This window comes from Schistocerca gregaria, chromosome X (assembly GCF_023897955.1).
Source record: "Schistocerca gregaria isolate iqSchGreg1 chromosome X, iqSchGreg1.2, whole genome shotgun sequence".
Classification (NCBI taxonomy): Eukaryota; Metazoa; Arthropoda; class Insecta; order Orthoptera; family Acrididae; genus Schistocerca; species Schistocerca gregaria.
In genome coordinates, this window is record NC_064931.1 from 442310819 (window position 1) to 442333877 (window position 23059).

The window sequence follows — 23059 nt, forward strand, 5'->3', positions numbered from 1 at the left end:
GTTACTCTAATCCCATAATAATATTCATAACCACAAGAATGCAATATTCAATATGGAATCTCAAGAACAATATAATAGCTTGCAATAAACAATGGCAATACATAAATACACTCTTAAAAAATGCGTGCCAGAACTATAGACAGATACGCTACTAACTTGTGTTACCATCACGACTGCAGAAAATAAACAATTAGTTATAATCCACACATATGCGCAAACAAGCTGAATATTAATATGGGAGAGAAATTAATCGATATTTTACGTATACTCTGATTACTGGTTGCTCCACATTTATTACGCATAGTAGATAAGTCCTCAAAACAAAGAATGGAGACAGTCCTTCGTATGCTTTACTGTAATTTCGTGATAAATCTTTAACATATCTTCTCTCAGCTCTACGATAGATATAACAGCGGCTCTGTGAATAGTGCCGAAGGTAAAAATAAATGGGTTTGGATATTCAGGATGTAAATCTTTATTTTCAGTTGACATCTCCGGAAAATTTCATTTCTAAACACGGGACAAGGAAATGGTTTGATTAAAAAAAATACATGAATGAATACAGTATGACATAGAGTCATGTATAAGAGAGTAACTGAACTAAGTTTTCTCACACAAAGATATAGCCTACTTTACTGATTTTCTTTTTATAGAAATTATTCCGACTTTTCTCTTGGTGCAGATTGGACATTTTTGTATAATTCTTACAAGGCTATAACATGTAAGATGACATAGTTGTGAAGACATATTGTTCCACATTCCTGTAAATAAAAATGAGTCCAATTAAATTCACAGCTAATATCTCGTTCACATTCTCATTTTTTAGAAATATATGTAGACTCGTGTGCGACTAATCTGCTCAAATATTTCATTTTATCTTCGTGACAAATGAAGTGAGAAATGTTTAAAAATACTACTATATAAAATTCTTATTTACAGGAGATATTGATTACCTGAGCCAGTACAGAGTGCTAGAGACCACTGGTAAACATCTTACGCTGTATCGTTTGAGAGCTAGAGCATGTTTTTCTACTAGAATTTGTATGTTGTACCCATAACACGTTTATTTGAACACAAAAGGTATTATTACTTATTACTTCCAGTTAACTACTGTTGATAAACACTTACTACTTTGGAATGTCAGTTGAACAGCAGCGTTCCTACTAAGTAATTCTGTGAAACTGATGTGATTAATGCTAAATGTATAACCTTAAAGCTCTATTTTCCACCGTCTTCAGTTCTTGATGAATCACTCCGTTTTCAGCATTCAGTAACAGGTCTTTGGCATTACCATTTATGGTACATACTTGCCTTAGGACTGTTTGTAAAATTCAGTTCACATAACGTGAAGTGCACTGGAATAATATATTCGACGAATATATGTACTGATTACATTTTGTTGCAGATTTTTGTAGATATTTTACAGTTCATTTCATCACTTGGTTGCCCTTCTCGCAACTTTAAGAGATTCTGCGTTTTTTCCGAAATGTCGATCGCTTACTGGGTCCAAGCCCTCATATTCGGAAGGCGCTGTTTCATCGTAGTAAGCATAATCATACGCAATGTCTCCGGTTTTTGGCACAGTTTTATTGGCTGCAGAGGCTGTGTTATTTACAACAGTAGGCGCCTTGCCGCCCTTGAACGTGGGGCTCTGGTTTCTCGCAGCGTCGGTGTACTGTTTCTGTACTGCTGCCTGGGTGTACTGCGGCCGTTGTGTCGTCACAGTATTCGCCACAGTCGTTTGAGTGTAAAAACTACTTCTGGTGTTACTAGTAACAGAAGTGGAAGCTGCTTCATTTGTGTTATAGGAAGACCTTGGACGCGAAGTGGTTCTATAATTGTTGCTGGTGTCATAACTACTCGATTCATCGTCAGTTGTGCGAGGTAGCTGTCTTACTGAAAAGGCTGGCACCTGCTGGCTTGTGGTAGGTCTGCTTGTCACGTCACTAGAGTAATAGTTACTCCTGGCTGTCTGTTGTACTGACGCATTTACAGCGTTGTAATTTTCCTGTTTTGCAGTGAAGTAGGTCGATTCTCTGTTATTATACTGCTCAGAGTTTCCGTTCCCGCTATTGTAGTTGTATTGGCTTTGATCATTGCCTGTACTGGAACCAGCAACTGGTTTTCCACTGTTGCCGTTAGGGAAAGAATTGAAACTGCTAGGGCCGTAGTTGTTACTGGGTGCTGCCCTCAGAGATTCGCCATTTGTTCTGTCATTCCCAGTAAATGTTCCTGGTACTGCAGCGTTGTAGTTCGTCCTCTGATAGTCATAATTGTTGGGGTTGTAATTGTTGTATTCTTCGCTGCTGCCTGTACTTCTAGTTTCGTATTCATCGTAGTACGTGTATGCAGGCTTTGCCGTTGTTGTCGAAAATGAGTTGGCACTGCCACGTTGGTTGAAGTTATTGTTTCTCTGGTATGTTTCAGTTTCAAGCGGTGCAGAAGTCACGGCAGAGGTACTACCGGCACTCACTCTAGCAGAGTCGCGGCCCGTATTGAACCTCTGGGGTACAGTGTTTCCACTTGAATCATATTCAGTATTTGGGGAAGAGTTCCTTGTCGAATATGCATTGGGGGCGTATGTGGTCACGGGAGCGAAAGTATCGTAGCGCTGAACATTTCTGTTTCTCTGTTGGTAGAAAGTAGTTTCAGAAAGAGGAGCTGCAGTAGTACCAGCAAAGTCTGAGTTGCCTTTCACGTTCTCGTTGTTGTAGTATGTGTTACTTCGAGACGGGGCTATAGTAGTAGTCGGAAAGCTATTGCCGTTCCTCTGCACAGTTTGGTAGCTGTATTTGTCAAGCGGCGTGGAGGACGTCGGCGAGGCGGCGTTGTAGTTAGATCTGGTTTCAGTTTGGTAGTTGTAATTGTTAGTTCGCGGTGCCGCCGTGGATGACGCGTAGTTGTAGTTATTCTGTTGTTGGCGTGACTGGTAGTTGTAGTTGTCGGCGACTGTGTTGTAGTTGTCTCTGGACTGCTCCGGATAGTTGCTAGCTGCGCTGGAGGCTGTTGCAGGAGCGGCGGTGCTAGGTCGCTGCTGGAAGGTTGTGCGCCTCGTTTGCGAAACAGCTTCGACGGGCACTGGGGTCTGTGACGTGCGCTGGATGGTATTGTAGCGCGGTAGGTAAGTGTTGCCGCTGGTGCTGCGCGAGCTGGCAGCGCCGGCCGTGCTGTAGTACGTCGTCGGTGCCGGAGTAGAAGCCGCTTGTCCGTTGTCTTCGGTTTGCTGCGACGGCCGCTTACGGAACTTGCGCACGGCTACTTTCTTCTTGCTAATCACAGCCTCCTCCTCTTCCTCACGGCCTTTCTTCTGATTAAAGAAGTTTCCGCTGCTGCTACCTCTGAAATACGAATATGCAGTGTAAGTAGGCTGTAATATACAGACATACATACTGACGTATTAGTTTATTCCTTTTCATAATCGCTTCCTTTTCTTTTACTGAATTTTTCAGTTATTAGTGAGACTCTTACGCTACGGTATTATCTCGAAAAGTAGCTTATACAGGAACGTGAGCGTAGCTCTGAGATTGTTCCCGTGTGTGGAGGTAGCTTTAACAGGGTATATGTCACGACATATTGTGGTTATAGCAGGTCGGTCGAGTGAGGACCGGCTCGCTACGTGAGAAGGTATCTTATTAGCTGACATATACATCGTAGATGACCCGGAGTACTGGCGCTAAGCAGTGCTAACTTCAAACAAATTTATTAATAACAATAAATCATATTCTATATAGGAAACGTCAGAGGCCGATTTTTTGGCATTATTTATAAATAGTAACCTTCCAGCTTTACTAAATAAGTGAATGGGGGAAAACCACCCGATGGTATAGGCAGAAGTACGAAACAGTAAGGAATTGTAAAATTGTTGTAAGTTCTTATGGGACCAAACTGCTGAGTCATCGGTCCCTAGGGTTACACACTACTTAATCTAACTTACACTAACTTACGCTAAGGACAACACACACCCATGCCCGAGGGAGGACTCAAGTCTCCGACAGCGGAGAGCCGCGCAAACCGTGGCAAGGCGCCGCAGACCACGCGGCTACCCCGCGCGGCGAAACAGTAAGAGATGGTATAGTAGGTTTCGTAGCGCACCAAATTAATAACTGCTTAAACATGATCCAACAGACATCTTCGAGTAACCCATTACCTTAACATTTTCCATTGTCGAGTTAATTATCATATAAGTGTATTAACCAAAGTGAATTTCTGTAAAGTTTACAGAACTTGGTTTCCAAAAGGGGCGTAAGACACTGCTGTAGCCTTCCTCTCTTTCTAAAAGACACAACGACATAACGTGATTACATAAATTAGTTGCTTACCTCCATAAGCGATTTAGGCGACAATCTGAGCAGTCGTGTTAGGTTGTTTATAGATGGTGCTGTCGGCTATCATCTCGTACAGTCATCAGAAGACAAAAAAAAAATTGCAAAACGATTTAGATAAGATGACTGTATGATGCGAAAATTAACAATTGACTCTCAACGCCGGCCGTAGTGGCCAAGCGGTTCTAGGCGCTCCAGTCTGGAACCGCGCGACCGCTACGGGCGCAGGTTCGAATCCTGCCTCGGGCATGAATGTGTGTGATATCCTTAGGTTAGTAAAGTTTAAGTAGTTCTAATTTCTAGGGGGTCCCATAGCCCTCAGAGCCATTTGGACCATTTTTTGACTCTCAGCAATGAAAAGTGTGAGGTCATCCATATGAGTGCTAAAACGAAGTCGTTAAACTTCGGTTACAAGATAAATCAATCAAACCTAAAGGCCATAAATTCAACTAAACATCTAGCAATTCCGATTACGAAAAACTTAAATTGGAATGAACACAGAAAATGTATTGGAGAAGTTTCACTGGCAGAACACTTACAAGACGCAATAGATTTACATCTACATCTACGTCTACAGGGTTACTCTGGAAATCACACTTAAGTGCCTAGCGCAGGGTTCATCGGAGATTACCCGAGCGGTCTCAGGCGCTGCAGTCGTGGACTGTGCAGCTGTTCCCGGCGGAAGTTCGAATCCTCCCTCGGGCATGGGTGTGTGTGTTTGTCCTTAGGATAATTTAGGTTAAGTAGTGTGTAAACTTAGGGACTGATGACCTTAACAGTTAAGTCCCATAACATTTTACACACACACACACAATAATTCTGTGTTATTCCACTTTCGAACAGCGTGCAGAAAAACGGAGCATCTATACCTTTTCGTGCCAGCTCTGATTTCCCTTCTTTTATTATGATGATCGTTTCTCCCCACGTAGGTTGGCGTCAGCGAAATATTTTCGCATTCGGAGGAGAAAGTTGGTGATTGATATTTCGTGAGAAAATTCCACCGCAACGAAAAACGCCTTTGTTTTAATGGCGTCCATCCCAAATCCCGTGTCATGTCCGTCATACTCTCTCCTCTATTTCGCCATAGTACAAAATTTTCTGCTCTTCGTTGAACTTTATCGATGTACTCTATTAATCCTATCTGGTAAGGATCCCAGACCGCGCAGCAGTACTCCAAAAGAGGACGGACAAGCGTAGTGTAGGAAGTCTGTTTAGTGAATCTGTTACATTTTCTAAGTGTTCTGCCAACATAACGCCTACCCCACAACACATCTACATCTACACCCCGCAATCCACATTACGGTGCGTGGCGGAGGGTACTGCGTACCTCTACTAGTCTTTTCTTTCCTGTTCCACTAGCGAACAGAACGAGAGAAAACGACTATTTATATGTCTCCTTATGAGCCCTAATTCCTCGTATCTTATGTTTGTGGTCCTTGCGCGCAATTTTTTCTAGCGGCAACAGTATCGTTCTGCAGTCAGCTTCAAATACTTGGTGTTGTGTTGTCCTAATCATCATTTCATCCCCATCGACGCGCAGGTCGCCGAAGTGGCGTCAAATCGAAAGACCTGCACAAGGCGAACGGTCTACCCCACGGGAGGCCCTAGCCACACGACATTTCCATTTTATCGGTTTTCTAAATTTTCTCATTTTTGTTCCTCGAAAAGAACGTCACCTTCACTCATGGGATTCCCATTTGACTTCCCGAAGTGGCGTCAAATCGAAAGACCTGCACAAGGCGAACGGTCTACCTGACGGGAGGCCCTAGCCACACGACATTTCCATTTTATCGGTTTTCTAAATTTTCTCATTTTTGTTCCTCGAAAAGAACGTCGCCTTCCCTCATGGGATTCCGATTTGAGTTCCCGAAACATCTCCGTAACATTTGCGTGTTTTTCGAAAATACCGGTAATAAATCTAGCAGGACGCCTCTGAGTTGCTTCGATGTCTTTCTATAATTCGACCTGGTACAGATCCCAAACACTCGAGCAGTACTCAATAGTAGGTCTCAGTAGCATCCTACCCGCGGTCTCCTTTACAGATGAACCACTCTTTCCTAGAATTGTCCCAATAAACCGAAGTCGACCAATCGCCATTCATACCACAACCCTCACATGCTCGATCCATTTCATATAGCTTTGCAACGTTACGGCCAGATACTAAAACCACGTGACTGTGTCAAGCAGCACTGTGATCGAACATGAGGGGTTTGTTTTTCCTACTCACCTGTATTAACTTTCAGTTTCTACATTCAGAGCCATCTACCATTCATCACACCAACTATAACTTTTCTCTATGTCATCTTGTATCCACTCAGCGATGACACCATCCCACACACCACAGTATCATCAGCAAACACCCGCAGACTGCTGCTTACCCTGTCCGCCAGATTATTTATGCGCATAGAAAATAAGTGGTCCTATTACACTTCCATGGGGCACTCCTGACGATGCCTTTGTCTCTGATGAACATTCGCCGACAGGACAACATACTGGATTCTGTTACTTAAGAAGTCTTTGAACCGCTCAAGTACCTGGGAACCTCTTCTGTATGCTTGCACCTTCGTTAACAATCGGGAGTGTAGAACGGTGTCAGATGCTTTACAGAAAACTCATAATATGCAATCCACTTGTTGCCCTTCATCCATTGTTCGCAGAATCTCATGTGCGAAAAGGGCAAGTTGAGTTTCGCACGAGCGAAGGTTTCTAAAAAGGGGTTGATCCTTGGACAGAAGCTTTTCCCTCTCAAAGGAAATTTATTATATTCACACTGAGAATATGTTCAAGGATTCTGCAGCAAACCGATGTTAGGGATATTGGTCTTTAGTTTTGTAGGTCCGTTCTTTTGCCCTTCTTATACACAGGAGTCACCTGCGCATTTTTCCAGTCGCTTGGAACTTCGAGCTGGGAGAGAGACTCGCTATAAATGTAAGTTAAGAGTTAAGTAAGGGGCCAAAGACGTTGCATACACTTTGAAAAACCGAACTGAAATTCCATCCGGACCTGGTGACTTATTTGTTTTCAGCTCTTTCTTTTGTTTCTCTATGCCAGTGATGATCCGTACTACATCGTCCATATGGGAGTCAGTTTGATGATCAAACGAGGGTATTCTTCTGCATGAACGATTTCTTAAACATGAAATTTAAATTTTCGGCTTTCGTGTCGCTATCCTGAACTGCCACACCAGACTGATCAACAAGTGACTGGATGGAAGTCTTAGACCCACTTAGGGATTTTACATAAGACCAGAATTTTGTCGGGTTCTCTCTCTAAAGAGACTGCCTACTACGCTTTTCCATCCTCTTATAGAAAACTGCTGTGCACAGTGGGATCTTTACCAGATAATATTAACTGACGACATCTAGAAAGTTCAAAGAAGGGCAACACGTTTTGTATTGTCGAGGAATGGGGGAGAGAGTGTCACGGACATGATACAGGATTTGGGATTGACATAATTAAAACAAAGGCAGTTCTAGCTGCTGCGGTATCTTCTCACGAAATTTAAGTAACCAACTTTCTGCTCGGAAAGCGAAAATATTTTGCTGACGCCGACTTACATGGGGAGAAACGATCATTATAATAAAATAAAAGAAATCAGAGCTCGCACGGAAAGATATAGACATTAGTTTTTTCCGCGCGCCGTTCAAGAGTAGAATAATACAGAGTTATTTTGAAAGCGGTTCGATGAAATCTCTGCCAGACACTTAAGTTTGATTTGCAGAGTAGCTACAGGTATGTAGATGTAGACATAAAGTAGGATATTGCCAATTGCAGGAATGAATGAGCTGAATGTAACGAATCCGTTCATCTGTTGTAATTAAAAATGATTTATCGTTGGAGTACCAAACTTTAATCAGTCGATTGAACGTAATAATTAGAAACAGACAGAACAGCTAGTCACCTCACAAAACTGTCCTCCACTTTTATTTCTGTCCCTTTAAGTGTGTCATTGACTGAACATTTAACAGCAACGTTGCCAATATGTGAACTAAAGCTGCTTCAAAAGTGTAGAAGCGGTAAAAATGGCTCCAACTTTGGCCGTAAAGACGCAGGGTTACCAGGTATTCCGCTAGCACCAGCGATAGAGCATACTAGGCGCGTACTTTGTATTTGTGGCCGCCGTCTTGCTTCCTTTGGGACATACTTGCCCTTGGCATGTACGATACAACAGTCTGGGAAGGTTCCTATACGTCAATCCTGATTGAGTTGGTGTCCTCAGCCACGTGGTCGAAGACTCTACAAATTTAAATGACGAGGGACGAGTATACAGGATGTAAACGATATCTGTTTACAACATGTCTCAGTGATGTAGGTGAAATCGTGACGAATACCATTGTTCTTACATCCACAAAATGTAAAATTGACATTTTTATAAATTTAAACTCAAGATATCTTGGATTTTATCGGTATAAAACTAAGAATTACATAATTTTGTTTGTCTGCCCTACTTACTGCGAAACTACTGTCCTTGTAAAGGTTAAGTTTAGATCGAATTGTGAACGTAATTAGTTTTTGCATAAAGTTTAAAAAAAGTCTTTTTTCTTTTATTCCCCTCAAGGGAAAGCTGAAATAAGTAATGTTAACGAAATAGCCGAGTAAGTCGGTAGCGTAAGAGAGCGAGAAGATATTAAACATCTCCCACATGTACAGTAGCTTAGGTAGCTTTTGGTGGCCAAATTGATGTTGTTTCCCGGCTTGATCGACCACAAGTGTCCTATATAAAAAATTCGTCTCCACTTCCCTACACCGTTGTGCACTGTGTAGAGATATCGTTTACTCCCTGCAAAGGCATCAGCGTCTCGTGGAAAAATCAGTTCGTCATCGTTGTCACTCTGTCACGATCGACATCGCCGAACCAACATGTGAAAATTTTTCCGCATAGGGTGAGCCTGTCTCGTTATTACTTACCCTTATTACATACTCCATCTTTTAAACTCTGATTACATCCTTCATACAACACACCTTAGGGTGACTATCTATGGAAGAGAAATGTGTTCTTACTATGGTATTTCCACTGTGTGTGTGTGTGTGTGTGTGTTTGTGTGTGTGTGTGTGTGTGTGTGTGTGTGTGTGTGTGTGTGTGTGTGTGTGTGTGCTCCAATGTACTAATAGTTGCATTTAATTTGAAACCATCCTTTGTCCACAGCTAGGTGCTAACTCGGATAAAATAAACACGGTCCTGGTAGGCCAATTTCAACTAAGCTCTCAGAGCGAAAACCATCCATAAAGTCTTTTTGTTTGTTATTCTCTTATAAATTTAAGTTTCTCTTCTGCTGAGTAACGGGAGGAACAAGATATCCTATCCCTTGCCGGTAACTGTTGATAGTAGATCGCCTATCATCGAAAGTACAGAACACGAACCCCTCCAGCAAGGAAATCCGAACTGGTTTTGTAAGGAACAGATGATATATTTTGCTGTAGCAAGTAGAATAACTTGACAGCACTGCAACTTACCCCTCAGAAGACTATTCGTCCCCCAGGATCCACCATCTCCCTACTTATCCCGACCCCGCGTTACTGCAGGTTCACGATTAGTACTTCCAAAAACATTATCTCTGTAATTTATAACTTCACTTATCCACATATATATATATCAGAAGCCACACATCTGTTTATAGCACAACAGCACTACCTGACTGCGAAGAAATCGTTAAAAGAACCGCAACACGTAGCAAAGAAGAGGTCGATGCCTGCTCAAGAGGTTAATTCAAGGACAGACATCTTACCTCCATCACTGACGTGGTTTTGCTCTGTATATACGAAAAGCAACAAGTACGGAGCGTCGTTTTCTAATGTAATGTGAGAGAGATTTGCAAGCCCTTTTAAGTAACATTCATTTTTGAATATTTTGATGCGAAAGCGTCCTCAGTAGTTTTTCCGCACCCTTCCCAATAATGCAGGACGCGGTATACACTGGTATGATAAACTTTGAGAACGAAGCTAACTTTCGCATTATGTCACTGCCTAGTAACACAGCTCGAGGAAACTTGGTCCATATATAGAGTACACTATAGTACAGACAGTATCAGAAATAAACAGGAAGTGACACGAACAGAAATTACACTTTTATTCAAAGACGATAATCACACTGAAGTCACCACGATTCATGGAGGTCCTCTGGACATTAGAAAAGGGGGAACATGTTTCTTAATAGGATTTGTGATCATCAAAGACGGTAATGTGTGCTCTGCAACTCAACGTGCTCCTCCACCAGCTCGGTTCACAACTGCTGGTGGAGCATGCGGACGTCTCCCCAACGTATCTCAGGCGCGTTCAATGTGATTTGAGTTGGAGGAACGGGCAGGCCAGTCCATTCGTCGAATATCCTCTCGTTCCAAAAGCTGCGCCAGTTGTGCTATTCGATACTACCGCCCATTGTCATTCATAAAAATGAATTCGGGGCCGAGTGCACCCCTGAAAAGACGCAGATGTGGGTAGAGTAAAGTTTCGCAATAATGTTGACCAGCGAGTGTACAGTGCACCAAGATTTGGATGGCAGTACGACAATAGAACATTATGCCTCCCCGCATCATAGCGCCTGGACCACCAAAACGACCATGTTTGACAGTGCTGGACGTGCCCTTATTTGGCGAGTAGTGGGAACACGTAATGCACTCAGGAACATTGTCGAACATGTGGGTTTTAGTGGTTCAGGAGGTGTGGGACGTATAACGTTGCATGAGGTTAGTGGCCTCCAAATCTTTGAATACGGCACGCTCACCGATCAACGTTATTTTGACACTGTACTCCTTCACTACGTGCGTCATCTTAGAGGTGCATTCTGCCCCGAATTCAGTTTTATGGATCACAATGCGCGACCGCATTACACAGTCCCGGTGGCGGAGCTCTTACAACGAGTGGACAATCGGCGTATGGACTCGCCTACCCATTGCCCCGTATTCAATCCCATGTAGCACGTATGAGCTGCTCTGGAGAGACATACTGCAGCAGGTCCACATGCACCAACGACCGTACAGCAGTTGCTAGTCGCGCTGGTGGAGGTGTGAAACGCCATACCCAATTAGCTGCCTGTGGGAAACGGGTCAACTGATTCCTATCTGCATTCCGACTTAACAAAGAACTAACTAACTGAAAGAGCTAGATGTGTAATTATTACACACATGCCTTGTACTTGTTGAGGCTAGAAAGATAGCTTGAGTGTAAATGGAAAAGAAGCTTGAAATTTAAATGTTACTGCAACAAAATATTGAAAATGGTCAAAAAGAGTAAGACCTTTCAGAAGCAACGTAAAATAGTTTTAACGAAGAGAGCACAGACTAAAGAATCCAAGTTGTCTACTAACAAGCGTGCAGAAAAAGCTATAAAGTTAGTGTAGCACCCGGAAATCTAAGCTATCGTTTGTAGCTCGTGAACTAGGGAAGAAGTTTACAAGCAGAGCAATGAAGGCTAAAACTGTGTATATGGATATCGAGCAGTTCACTCAGAGCAAACGAAAGATGATCTCTTGGGGTTGGGAAGTAATGGTTCTATTCTGTGTCTTCAGTATCTCCCGTGACGATGAACACCAATTGAAAGAGTATGGTCGTAAACATTTCCAATTATAATTCAAGAGTGCCGCGACTAAAGAAGAAAGGCCCTGTGGCAATAGTATGGATTTAATATCCCCTAAAACAACTGCTTTATTTGTGAATCAGAAGTGTTATTCCCTTTACATCATTACCTAATATGCAATAACTGACAAAATAATCCGCGGGTGTACTGCGAACTGCTGATGCCCAACGGACACAATAATTCGGCGATGTGATGATGGTGACAGGATTCATAGCCAAAATATTGTGTCCTTTGGACATAAATAGGTGGCAGTGGACACATGAACAATTTTATCATCAAATAGTACGGGAAAAAATGTAGAACAATAATAAGATAACTGTTCAATTCAAATAATTCTTGTTTTGTAGTTTTCATGTTCTCTTATCTTTGTAATAAATGCACATTTATTCATACATTTGTATAAGTATTGAGACTTCATCAAACAATAACCCTTCTGTAGTATTTTTCAATACAAATCAAGATTTCTTTCTCCTTCTCGGTTTCTTACTTAATTATTGAATGCCTGTCTTTACGTACACAGTGCATATTCGCAATATCCATAGCTCCACCACTTACGTCATTTATATCCATGGTGACAATTTGTTTGTTTATTAATGAGGAATCAGAGTTTTAAGATGACTGAACCACTCGGTGAATATAAAAAATACAGTCATTATATCAGTTACGTGTGTGTGTGTGAAGTGTCTAGAACAGTGATTGGAACATGGTTCGATACTTTCTAAATTTTCCAATGCTACCAGCACAAAAGTAGAAATCTTCAATCATTCATTTTAATTGTCTTTAAATTGGAGGAGCTTAGTTCTTTTTTTTAAATTTTCGTACCTTGCTTATTTTAAAATCTGAATATTTCACAAGCGAAATAGTACTATTTGTTTAATAATTATACATAGAACTGATGTCAAAAACGACTATAAGTGAACGAATATGGTGTTTTGTGTGGGATGAATTCGTATTAGACTTTGAAATTAATTTAGGGTGGGTTAATAATGTAGAAGCTAGTATGTGTAGTGGTATGGGAGAAAGTACTTTACATGAATTTATGTAAGATTAGGTGAGGAGAAGATGGACCGTTGTAGACAAGGATTCTAAGCATAAGCTAATCAGTGGGAATGAAATGAGCCCTGACGTTGATGAAGAATGCATAGGGGTTTGCTATGTGAGCAGAACCGACACTATTGTTAGCAACTTTGTGCATATAGGAAAACAATTCATGTTTGCGGGCAAAGAGGACACTGATAAACCGACAAAGGTTTGCGCTTGAGAAAGACGTTGATGTTAATGGTGTTCACAATATATACACTATGTGCTCGAAAATAAACGAACGTCTCTATGCAATGCGGAATTGATCACTAGATGTCACGAGAGGCGGATTCATAAGCATGAAAGGAGGCGGTGAAAATTATTTTGTTAGTGGGGAGGCAGTAACAGTAGAATGGATCGTTCAGGACACCTCAGTGACTTAGAACATAGACTAGTCATTCATTGGCTCTCACCTACATAACAAATCCATTAGGAAATGTCCAACCCTTCCAAAACTGATTAAGTCCGCTTTTGGGGACAGGATTGTGAATTGAAAACGTGAGTGAAGAGCCACAGCCGAACAAAGATCATGCTGACCTCAGATACTAACGGACAGGAAACGTCGAGGACTGCGGAGCGGGGTTGTAAAAATCTCATGAAATCAGCGGATAGAATCACTCGTGAGTTCAGTTCCAAGGCGCTGCCAGAAGTTCAGTTACCACAGCGAAGGAGCATAGGGAGTTGAAAAGAATGGTGTACAATGATCAGGCAGGTCCTCATAAGCCCCAAATTTTTGTTGTTAGCGTTAAGCGACGCTTGAGATGGTATGAAGAACACCACTGCTGGGTCCATGTTCAGTGAGGAGTCTGAATGGACAGTGGACGACTGCAAACGCGTGATTTGGAGTGAAGAATCACACTGTATCCTGTGATAATCCTATAGAACGGTCTGGGTTTGGGGAATACCTGTAGAACGTTACCTGTCATAATCTGTAGTGCCAACACTGAAATGTGGTGAAGGTATTGTTACAACATAGGGGTGTTTTTCGTGATAATGGTGTGGTCCCCTTATTGTGCTTAAGGGCACTCTAAATGTAGAGGGGTACAAGCACATGTTACAGCATTGTGTTCTGCGAATAGTAGAGGAACAGTTCGGAGAGAGTCATTGTTTGTAGCAGCATGATGATGCACGCTGTCACAAAGCAGCAACTGTGAGAATGTTGTTTGTGGACAGTAACGTTCCTGCAGTGGACTGGCCTGCCCCTAGTCAGGACGTGAACCCTGTGAGTTATATCGCCTACTTCGCTCCCGGCCCTAACGTTCAACATCACTTTTTATTCTGAGTCCTGCTCTTGAGGAAGAATGAGCTGCCATTCCTCCACAGACATTCTGAAAGCTCACTGCAAGTGTCCACAACAAAGCCGTGGAAAGGCAAAGGGTGGACACACCCCATATTACAGATCAGTTTACAGCTGTGCGCCCTGCGCCTAGACGCCCTGTGACTGTGCTTGCCCCACAAGCAAGTAGAGGCTCGCGTGTTGGTTGCATGCATCTTCCTCAACATGTGCATGCGACTGATTCCATTCACACCTGTGTTCACACTGGGCGCGTCTTCTTCCGTGTATGGCAAGCTACAGCGACACGGCGAATAGCCGCAACGCGCACAGATGTAAACACACCTCAAGGTCCACTAATAGGCGTGTTGGAGACTTTTGATCAGACAGTGTAAGTTGCCTAGCTCAGTGTGTGCTGCGGCTGAGAACAGCACCAAGTAGTGTCACACTTCGCGAAAAGACAGTGAATCTTTCTAGCCTAAGAGAAACTGAAAATAAGAACCTCTTACAGTCCGCGTTATGCTCGATCCTAGAGAACGAATGTGAAATAATAAGAAATGAAGATGGACGAAGAATATTGCATGCTAAGTAGTTTCAAAATTCCCGTTATTCTCGGTGGCATACACTCCGCCGTCTCAAAATATTGTAAATTTACACATAAATATAACATGCATATATCGTGATTGTTATGGCTCAGTATAATGCAGTTCAGTATTCTGATTATATCTTAAAGTATATTAACGGATAGCATGGCATAATTAACGGAAAGAGAGCTTATATTGTAGCCCACTAGAATTTTTTGTCCATTCCTATGATCCATGTGTGCAATATAACGATAATTAATGATACAGATACATCGCATAACATTATGAAAGGTGTGGAGGGTTTCTGGGCAGAAATGAACAATTACATCATGCAATTTTAAACATAGCTGACAACAGCAACCGTAAATAAACTATCAGTAAATGATGTATCCCATCAATCGTTTGGATAAATTTTATTGTATATTAAGTCCTCCATCAAAAAAAGGAAGACTCAGTCCAGAGGTGCAGCTTATAAGAACTGACATTGAACTCAACGTGTGGCAACTAATTACAATACCAAGTAAGCGTAGCGTAGAGCGCGCCAGCTGCTGGTGCTAGTAACTTCATAAACTCTAAACTTTATCAGATACGTAACTGAACAAGTAATACATCAGTATAATACTCATTTTAGTGTGGTAAGTAAAACAAATTGTACATAATTAAAAACAAGGACATTATAAAAGAAGATACAAAGGTATAAAATAATTTATGTATAAAATGACTATGACAATACGTAGCACAAAATGAATAAAATGGTTTATTATAAAAATGTGCTGAAGAAAAATAATGAAGAATCTACTGTAGCGGGAATTTAACAAGATACAGCAGTATCCAAAAACGAAAAATATTCTTAATGTAACGCCTGCATAAATAGAATTCAGGACCGCCTGACGTGCTATCGGTAAGGAAACACAGTCCACTAAGTAAAGGGAAAATCAACGTTCCTGAAATGGAAGTGAAAAGAAACATGAGCCACATCATACAGTTGCGACCAACGGCTTGAAAGCGTTAAAGAATCTTTTGTCTCTCAACTGTAGTTGTTCATTTAAAATAAGGTGATCTTCAGTGATCATGTGTCTATAGATTTCAAATTCTTCCAAGACGTCGCTTCCATCCTGTCTTCTCTCTATGTAGCATCGTCAAATCGTCTTTTCGGGTTTTTTAATTAAGGGTTCTGTTTATTGTTCCACATATTGCTTGAAATTTGTGCAGCTTTTCATATGTATTGTTATAACAATCATAGTCTGTGTAGCAGGTCCAAATATCTAAAATGTGACACCTTCTCATATACTTTCTTACTATTTTCCATCGTACTGAGTGTTTATCACGAAACGCTACAACTTTCGTCTTATGTTGTGAAATTTTTTGATTGTATTCTGCACACATTTGTTGTAGCCAATTTACTGCTAACTAGATGTCGCCTTCACTCTCTTCTGTTGTTATTTTATCATCTGCAAGTAGTAGTGCATTTATATTAGTGTGATTGTCCACTTTAGTTGCTGAAAAATTATGTAAATTCCAATTTTATAAGACACTGTCAACATAAATATTAAAAAAACGTCGGTGAAAGGGAACACTCCATCCTCACTCCTTGATTGATTATTATCTCATTTGTTCTTTTTTATTGTATTTATCACTATTTTTGTTTCACGGTGTAAGTTTTTGCTTGACTTATGAGGTGTTGTGGGTTTCCACTGCCTTTCATTATTGCCCATAGTTTATTTCGATCAGCTCGATTGGAAGCTCTTTCAAAATTTGCACAAACTATGTGTGTTTCAAGATTAAATTCTCTTTGTTTTTCTTTAAGTCGTTTTATTGTAGAAATATTGCTACTACACGAACTTCCTTTTCTAAGTCCCCTTCCATTTTGGAGAAGTGCCACATCTAGAACTGTTATTCTATCGTTCGATATTTCTGTATGGATCTCTTACGCAACCTTCAACAGACTAATGTCACCGTTTTTACAACATTAGCATTTACTGCCCTTACTGAACAGAGAGATAACGTGCGCTGTGTAAGTTTAAAAACAGAAAAGAATTAAGAAACTTCACATTACTTATGTAAGGAGTTCAAACAGTTTACCAAACTCGACTTAAACCCAGACACCTGATTGTAAAAGGCAGAGCTTTAGAAATTACGTGGTGGTGTTGGGAATCAGACATCTGTGCCCGAATCTCGATCCGAAACACAGATTCAACTTATCATATACAGGGTGTCCCATGAGGGATGATCAATATTCAGGAATATGACAGAAAAGATCATTTGAAGCAAAAAAGTCCAGTGAACATGGACTCTAAAATGCATTCCTTAAGAGCTATGAGCACTTGTTCATCTTCGCTACCGTGAAATACATTTCTCTATTGAACACGTGCTCATTGCTCTCGGTATACATTATAGAGCCAATGTGTACTAGATAATTTTTTTTCATGTTGGTCATACTACCGCCTCCTAAAATATGAAAAGCAAAGACTTTGTAGCAGAATAAATTTGATTCACAGTGTCGAAGATACAGAAGTGCTCATAGCTCTTAAGGTATACATTTCAGGACCCATGTTTATTAGCCTTTTTTTGCTTCGACAGATAGTTCCTGTCATGTCCCTAAATATTGACCACTCCTGCTGGCATGCACGGTGTATAATTAAGCAGCTTTAGCCTACAATAAAAAAAAACATTTCCAAAGCAAAAAATATACTTTACAAGGGGCAAATCCTGCATATTCTCTATGATTTCGAGAAACACATTCCTAAGATACCTAGTTATGAAAGACTGTTTCACAAACTGGAAAAAGCAAATGAAGAATACTACTTATTGGCACATATTTTACAATTTTATCATGAAATGTCGAAAGGTTCCTCTGACAAGGCTCTTGCCAATTTCCTTCCCTTTCTCTCTCCTTTCCAAATTTGCGCTATGCCTCCAATGATCCCGTCGTCGTGGGACGTTAAACCGAAGTTTTCTCTCTTAGAAAATTAGGATTAGATCTAGCGTTGTTGTACGTCAAGTAGTGTTTGGATACCTTTTATTTCTGGTGAATGATACCTATCTAGTTTTACTTAATAGATGAGCCTCATACTTTATTTCGGAACAATGCACGAGTCACTCGGTTTACAAGTTGTATCAGTAAGATGGAAGACTTGTAGTCGCTGAAAGGGAAAACACTGGTAAAATGAAGAGTGTTACCTGAGCACATCCTTAGGCTGAAGGCGCCTGTCGCCGGTGTCCCCGGCCTGGAGGTAGTACTCGTCGTCTAGCTGCGGCTGGCGTGAGTTGAAGGGCTGTCGCGGGCGAGCGGGTGCCGCCGTGGACGGGCCCAGAGGCAGCGCCGTCGCCTTGCTGGCCACAATCGCCGGACTACTGGGCACGTAACCTGCCGCCAAACACAGCAAAGCTTGCTCACTCATCCTGAGATACAAACATATTAAAATACACTGCTGTTTGGGGTAATTGGAATGTTCAGAATGGGTCGAATACCTCGTGTGAAATCTGCAGGATGAATATGTGATATAGAGTTCATCGTTTAATTACACTGACAGCCACCGATCGCGTGGTTCCGCCTCAGCAAATGAGCGACCTCCGTTAGAAATAGCTCATAGAGGAACTTGGAAGCAACAGTTAGCATGTACACTTCAGAACATATCGTGAAAGTAACAGTCTTCAGTCATTTTACGCATAATAACACACGGGAATATTAGGCTTACTAATTTATAACAAAAAATGAATTAAAATAGGGCACCTTTCACTGGTCCAAGCAAAGTTTTTTTTATTAAGTTCCCTACAGTTGTAAAGCAAAACCTGGAACTGGACACGTCGTTTCAAATATTCTTACCTAATAATTTAACAATGACGAGTATTTATGAATGATGCCACCAGTCACTATTAATATCGATTATAAAAACGTTAGGATATAATAATAATAATAATACAATAACATTAAAGTATGAAGCGTTTCAAGTGGATCCCACACCTCGTCGAACTTCCCAAGAGTACACTAAACTACACGACAGTTCCAGTGTTCACCAAGTGTCTAACATTCTTAGCGGAGCAACCTGATGTTGCCTTCCCAAATGTGAAATACAAAACGCGCCCAAACAATAATGTAAGAGTTTTATCCATATTTCATACTGCAATATTTTATTGTCATGATGACATTTATATAAGTAATATATTTTTCCCTTGGATTTAATATTTTTAGATACAGGTGCAACATTCCGATTCCCATATTTCACACACTACTGATACATGGCAGAATGGAGACAACTTGCGTTGATAAGAAACTACATATAAGGGTGTTTTAGTGTTTAGCTGTTCATCACCCTTGACCTTTGACCTCACACTTTGAGAAAAGAAATGGCTCTGAGCACTATGGGACTCAACTGCTGTGGTCATCAGTCCCCTAGAACTTAGATCTACTTAAACCTAACTAACCTAAGGACATAACAGACATCCATGCCCGAGGCAGGATTCGAACCTGCTACCGTAGCAGTCACACGGTTCCGGACTGCGCACCTAGAACCGCGAGACCACCGCGGCCGGCACACTTTGAGAAGTTTTATCGTAATCGCTCAACTCAGTACTAGAATTCGAGCAGTTCACTGCAGATTTTGTTCGTGCACTCCGCCGTGAGTGTGACACAAGAGAAACAAGACGAACGCTGCAAGTATTTATACTGACACGAATTCCTTTGCTAATGGCCACCTTCAAAGTAGAATATATTAGAGTCCAAACAAGGTTGCATTCGTCCCTTCCACATCTCAAAACATTTTATGATTCCCACAAAGCCTCATAAGAGTTTCGCCAATTCTATCTTCTACCTTCTACCAGAGCTTAAGACATCTGTGGCTGTCACAGCGTAACCAGAGAGTCCAGCAAGGATAGTCGCTCGCTAATGCACAATCACAACTAGCTCATTAGTAATGCGAACAGTTTCGTTTTGCTTGCGTCGCTGTAGAATTTGCTAAATAGAGGCAGTTGCAGCTGTTCCCGCATCAATGTGTATAATCCAACAATCATCGTAAATTGCATGACAGGTGCTACACGACCTGAATACCGTTGGAAGCTGTCTATAACAAATAGCTATTTCACCTTACAATTAAATAATCAAACTGAAAGCTTACACTGTTCCCAGGCACCTTCCAGGTATTTAATCTTCTTTCAAGATTCTTATTCTATGTTTCAGCAATGATTAATTCATGCTCTGTGCAAAATTCGACCAGGTGGCTTCTTTTTTCATTACTTTCCTCCAGCCCATGTTTTCTTCCTATGCTTCTTTCTCTTCCTTTTCCTACTACCGAGTTCCAGTCACTCCTCACAATTAAATTTTCATCTCTCTTAACTAAACGAACAATTTTCTTTATCTCATCACAATTTCTTTCAATTTCTTCATCATCTTCGGAGCTAGCTTGCAAATGAACTTGTACTGCTGTGGTGTATGTAGGTTTTTGTGTGTCTTGCGTTTTGTCTACGATAGTGCGTTCACTATGGTGTTCGTAGCAGCTCGCTCACATTCCTATTTTCTGATTCTTTACTAGGCCTACTCATGCATTAGCTCTATTTGATTTTCTGTTGATAAAGCTGCACTGACGTGACCGGAACTTCTGCTCTTCTGGCCACCGCAGTTCGCTAATTCTCAGAATATCTAACTTCAGCTTATCCATTTCCTTTTTAATTCTCTAATCTACCTACACTATTAAGGCTCTACCATCCATGCTCTCACCCTTAGTACCGCAATTGTGTTTGTCGTTATGACGAGATACTCCTGGGTTGTCCCGCACGGAGATGGAAGTGAGGAACTATTTTACCTCCAGAATATTTTACACAAGATGATTCTATCATCATTAGTCGAGCTGCATGCCATCAGGAAAAAATAAAGTTTATAGTTTCCCACTAGTTGTCCTCGAGACTGTTGCCCGAACAACTACTGAAAAGGATGATGCCCCTCTTGTGGAACGAGGAATTAAGTCTGTCATCTCTACAGATACTCCTCCGTTGTGGTTGCATCTACGGTATAGCTACCTGTATAGTCACCCCAGCGCGACCAAGATCCATGATTCATGGCGGGCGGTAATATTGGCAAGTCACATACAACTACACTTTTTAAGAGGTATAAATATTGCGCTATCACTTAGTTCAACTGTTCTGTTTCATATAAAACTAGATCCACTTCTTAACGTGTTTCTGTTCTTCTTATAATATCGAAGTCACTGTTAAAATGTCGAAGCTTGAATTTGACAAACAGTTTCTTTACTGCATTAAGATGGATACATGCAAAGTCTTTAAGATATCTTCGACGTACTTAATTTAACGACTTATGGTTTTACAGTAACATAGTATACCTGTTTAAAAATATGGGCTCTTCCTGCATTTTGCACTTTGATGTTTAGCTATTTTAGTTACTTTTATCAGCCCTTGATTACCTTCAATCAGATCTCTTTTTTAAAAGTGCCACTATATTTTCAGCACTTTTTAACGTATTGTGATAATATTTCTGTGATTTTCAGAGGGCTTCACAATGTTCTTACTAATCGCTTTTTCAGTGTATTTAGATTTCTAAATTATACGAGCTGTTTCATGCTTTCTTTTGACTAAATCAGGAAAATGCACAGCCTTTCATGATACCTCTACTTTGAGACATATTAGTAACTGCTACGTTCACTATAACACTTGAGTTGGTATCGATAGCTACCGATCATTAAACTTCTCTGTACTTTGTATCATGGCAACGGGTTCGCCGGCATCCAACCAGAGGCAGGTCATGGAGCACGTTTACCCACACGCGTATTCTGTGTTGGGAGACTTTTTCTTGGTTTCCCACGGGGTAGCTAGTGTTGTTCACCGACGACTGAGGTCCTGTTCATTATGTTTTGGATGGTGATCCGAAATTGTGAAAAGCGTGCCTCTGGCATTCGAGGAATTACTGCCTTCGTCGTCGCGTGTTCGCGTCTTCAGAGTCGGCACACTTCCCATTTCTACTGCTTCGGTTCATGGAGTCTTGCCAGTAAAATAAATGTCGTGTGACTGGAGCCTCCCGTCGGGTAGACCGTTCGCCGGGTGCAAGTCTTTCGATTTGACGCCACTTCGGCGACTTGCGCGTCGATGGGGATGAAATGACGATGATGAGAAGGACACAACACCCAGTCCCTGAGTGGAGAAAATCTCCAACCTAGCCGGGAATCGAACCTGGGCCCTTAGGTTTGACATTCTTTCGTGCTGACCAATTTTTTTCTTTTAAGCTCATTTTGTTCTTTTTCGTTCGTTGTATCTGCTCGGGGCGGACGTCGCAAGACACCCGTTTCAGTTCGTTGTTAATCCATTAACTCTGTTTTTTTTTATTACAGAGGGCAGCTAACCCTCTGACCGAACACGCTGAGTTACCGTGCCGGCTTCCACTCAGTTACCGGGGGCGGACTTTCTTACCAGTATTTAATATACACTTTCATTATACAAAGAAAACGTTGAACAACTTTTGTTAGATTTGACTACAGAACTGGTTTTGATTTGCGAAAACCCCTGTTCTTTAAGCGAGGCCTTAATATAGAAGTTGAATTCGAGTTTTAGTGTACAACACTGTCTAGCTTTTATTAGGTTCTTGCCTTGACGTAGTCCTCCTTGTGCAGCAGCGTTCAGAGTTATCAGACTACGCTCTAATTAATCATAAGCCCACTTGTAAAAACCAATACCATGCCACACTGAAATACTTTTACTATTTGGCACATCAACTGTTTGGTATAAAAAGAACTAATCATTTCAATTTATGTGTTTCCTTTTTTAAAGGCCATGTGTTAGAACTGCCATGGAAGATAAATCTTTTGAATTTGTTGTTTCATCATAAAAACTGATGTGTTAATTAGCCACAATTATGTTTATTAAAATCAAGCTTAGTGAAGCAAAATGTAAAAACTTATATTGTTCAGAGTTAAAGCCTGAAAGGGTTTTTAAAAAATCATTCGGCGTGAGATCTGTAATTCATTTCTGTTGTTGACACCTTGTGTCTACGTGGTTCTAATTTTTAACCTTTATGAGTTTTAGCCCCCCCTCCCCCATGAACCATGGACCTTGCCGTTGGTGGGGAGGCTTCCGTTCCTCAACGATACAGATAGCCGTATCGTAGGTGCAACCACAACGGAGGGGTATCGGTTGAGAAGCGAGACAAACGTATGGTAGCTGAAGAGGGGCACCAGCCTTTACAGTAGTTGCAGGGGCAACAGTCTTGATGATTGACTGATCTGGCC

At 41.2% G+C, this 23059-nt stretch overlaps 1 protein-coding gene across 2 annotated transcripts in view; it reads right to left on the reverse strand.

Moving 5' to 3' along the window:
- Positions 1–459: 459 nt before the first annotated feature.
- LOC126298645 (mucin-5AC) overlaps positions 460–23059 on the reverse strand; it is a 52624-nt gene continuing 30024 nt past the window's right edge. For both annotated transcript variants that reach the window (XM_049990058.1, XM_049990059.1), the window contains exons 5-6: positions 18012–18198; positions 460–3338 (exon numbers count right to left, since the gene is read on the reverse strand). In XM_049990058.1, the coding sequence (XP_049846015.1) occupies positions 1436–3338; positions 18012–18198 (2090 nt within the window). In that variant the 3' untranslated portion in view covers positions 460–1435. The remainder of the gene's footprint in view (positions 3339–18011; positions 18199–23059) is intronic.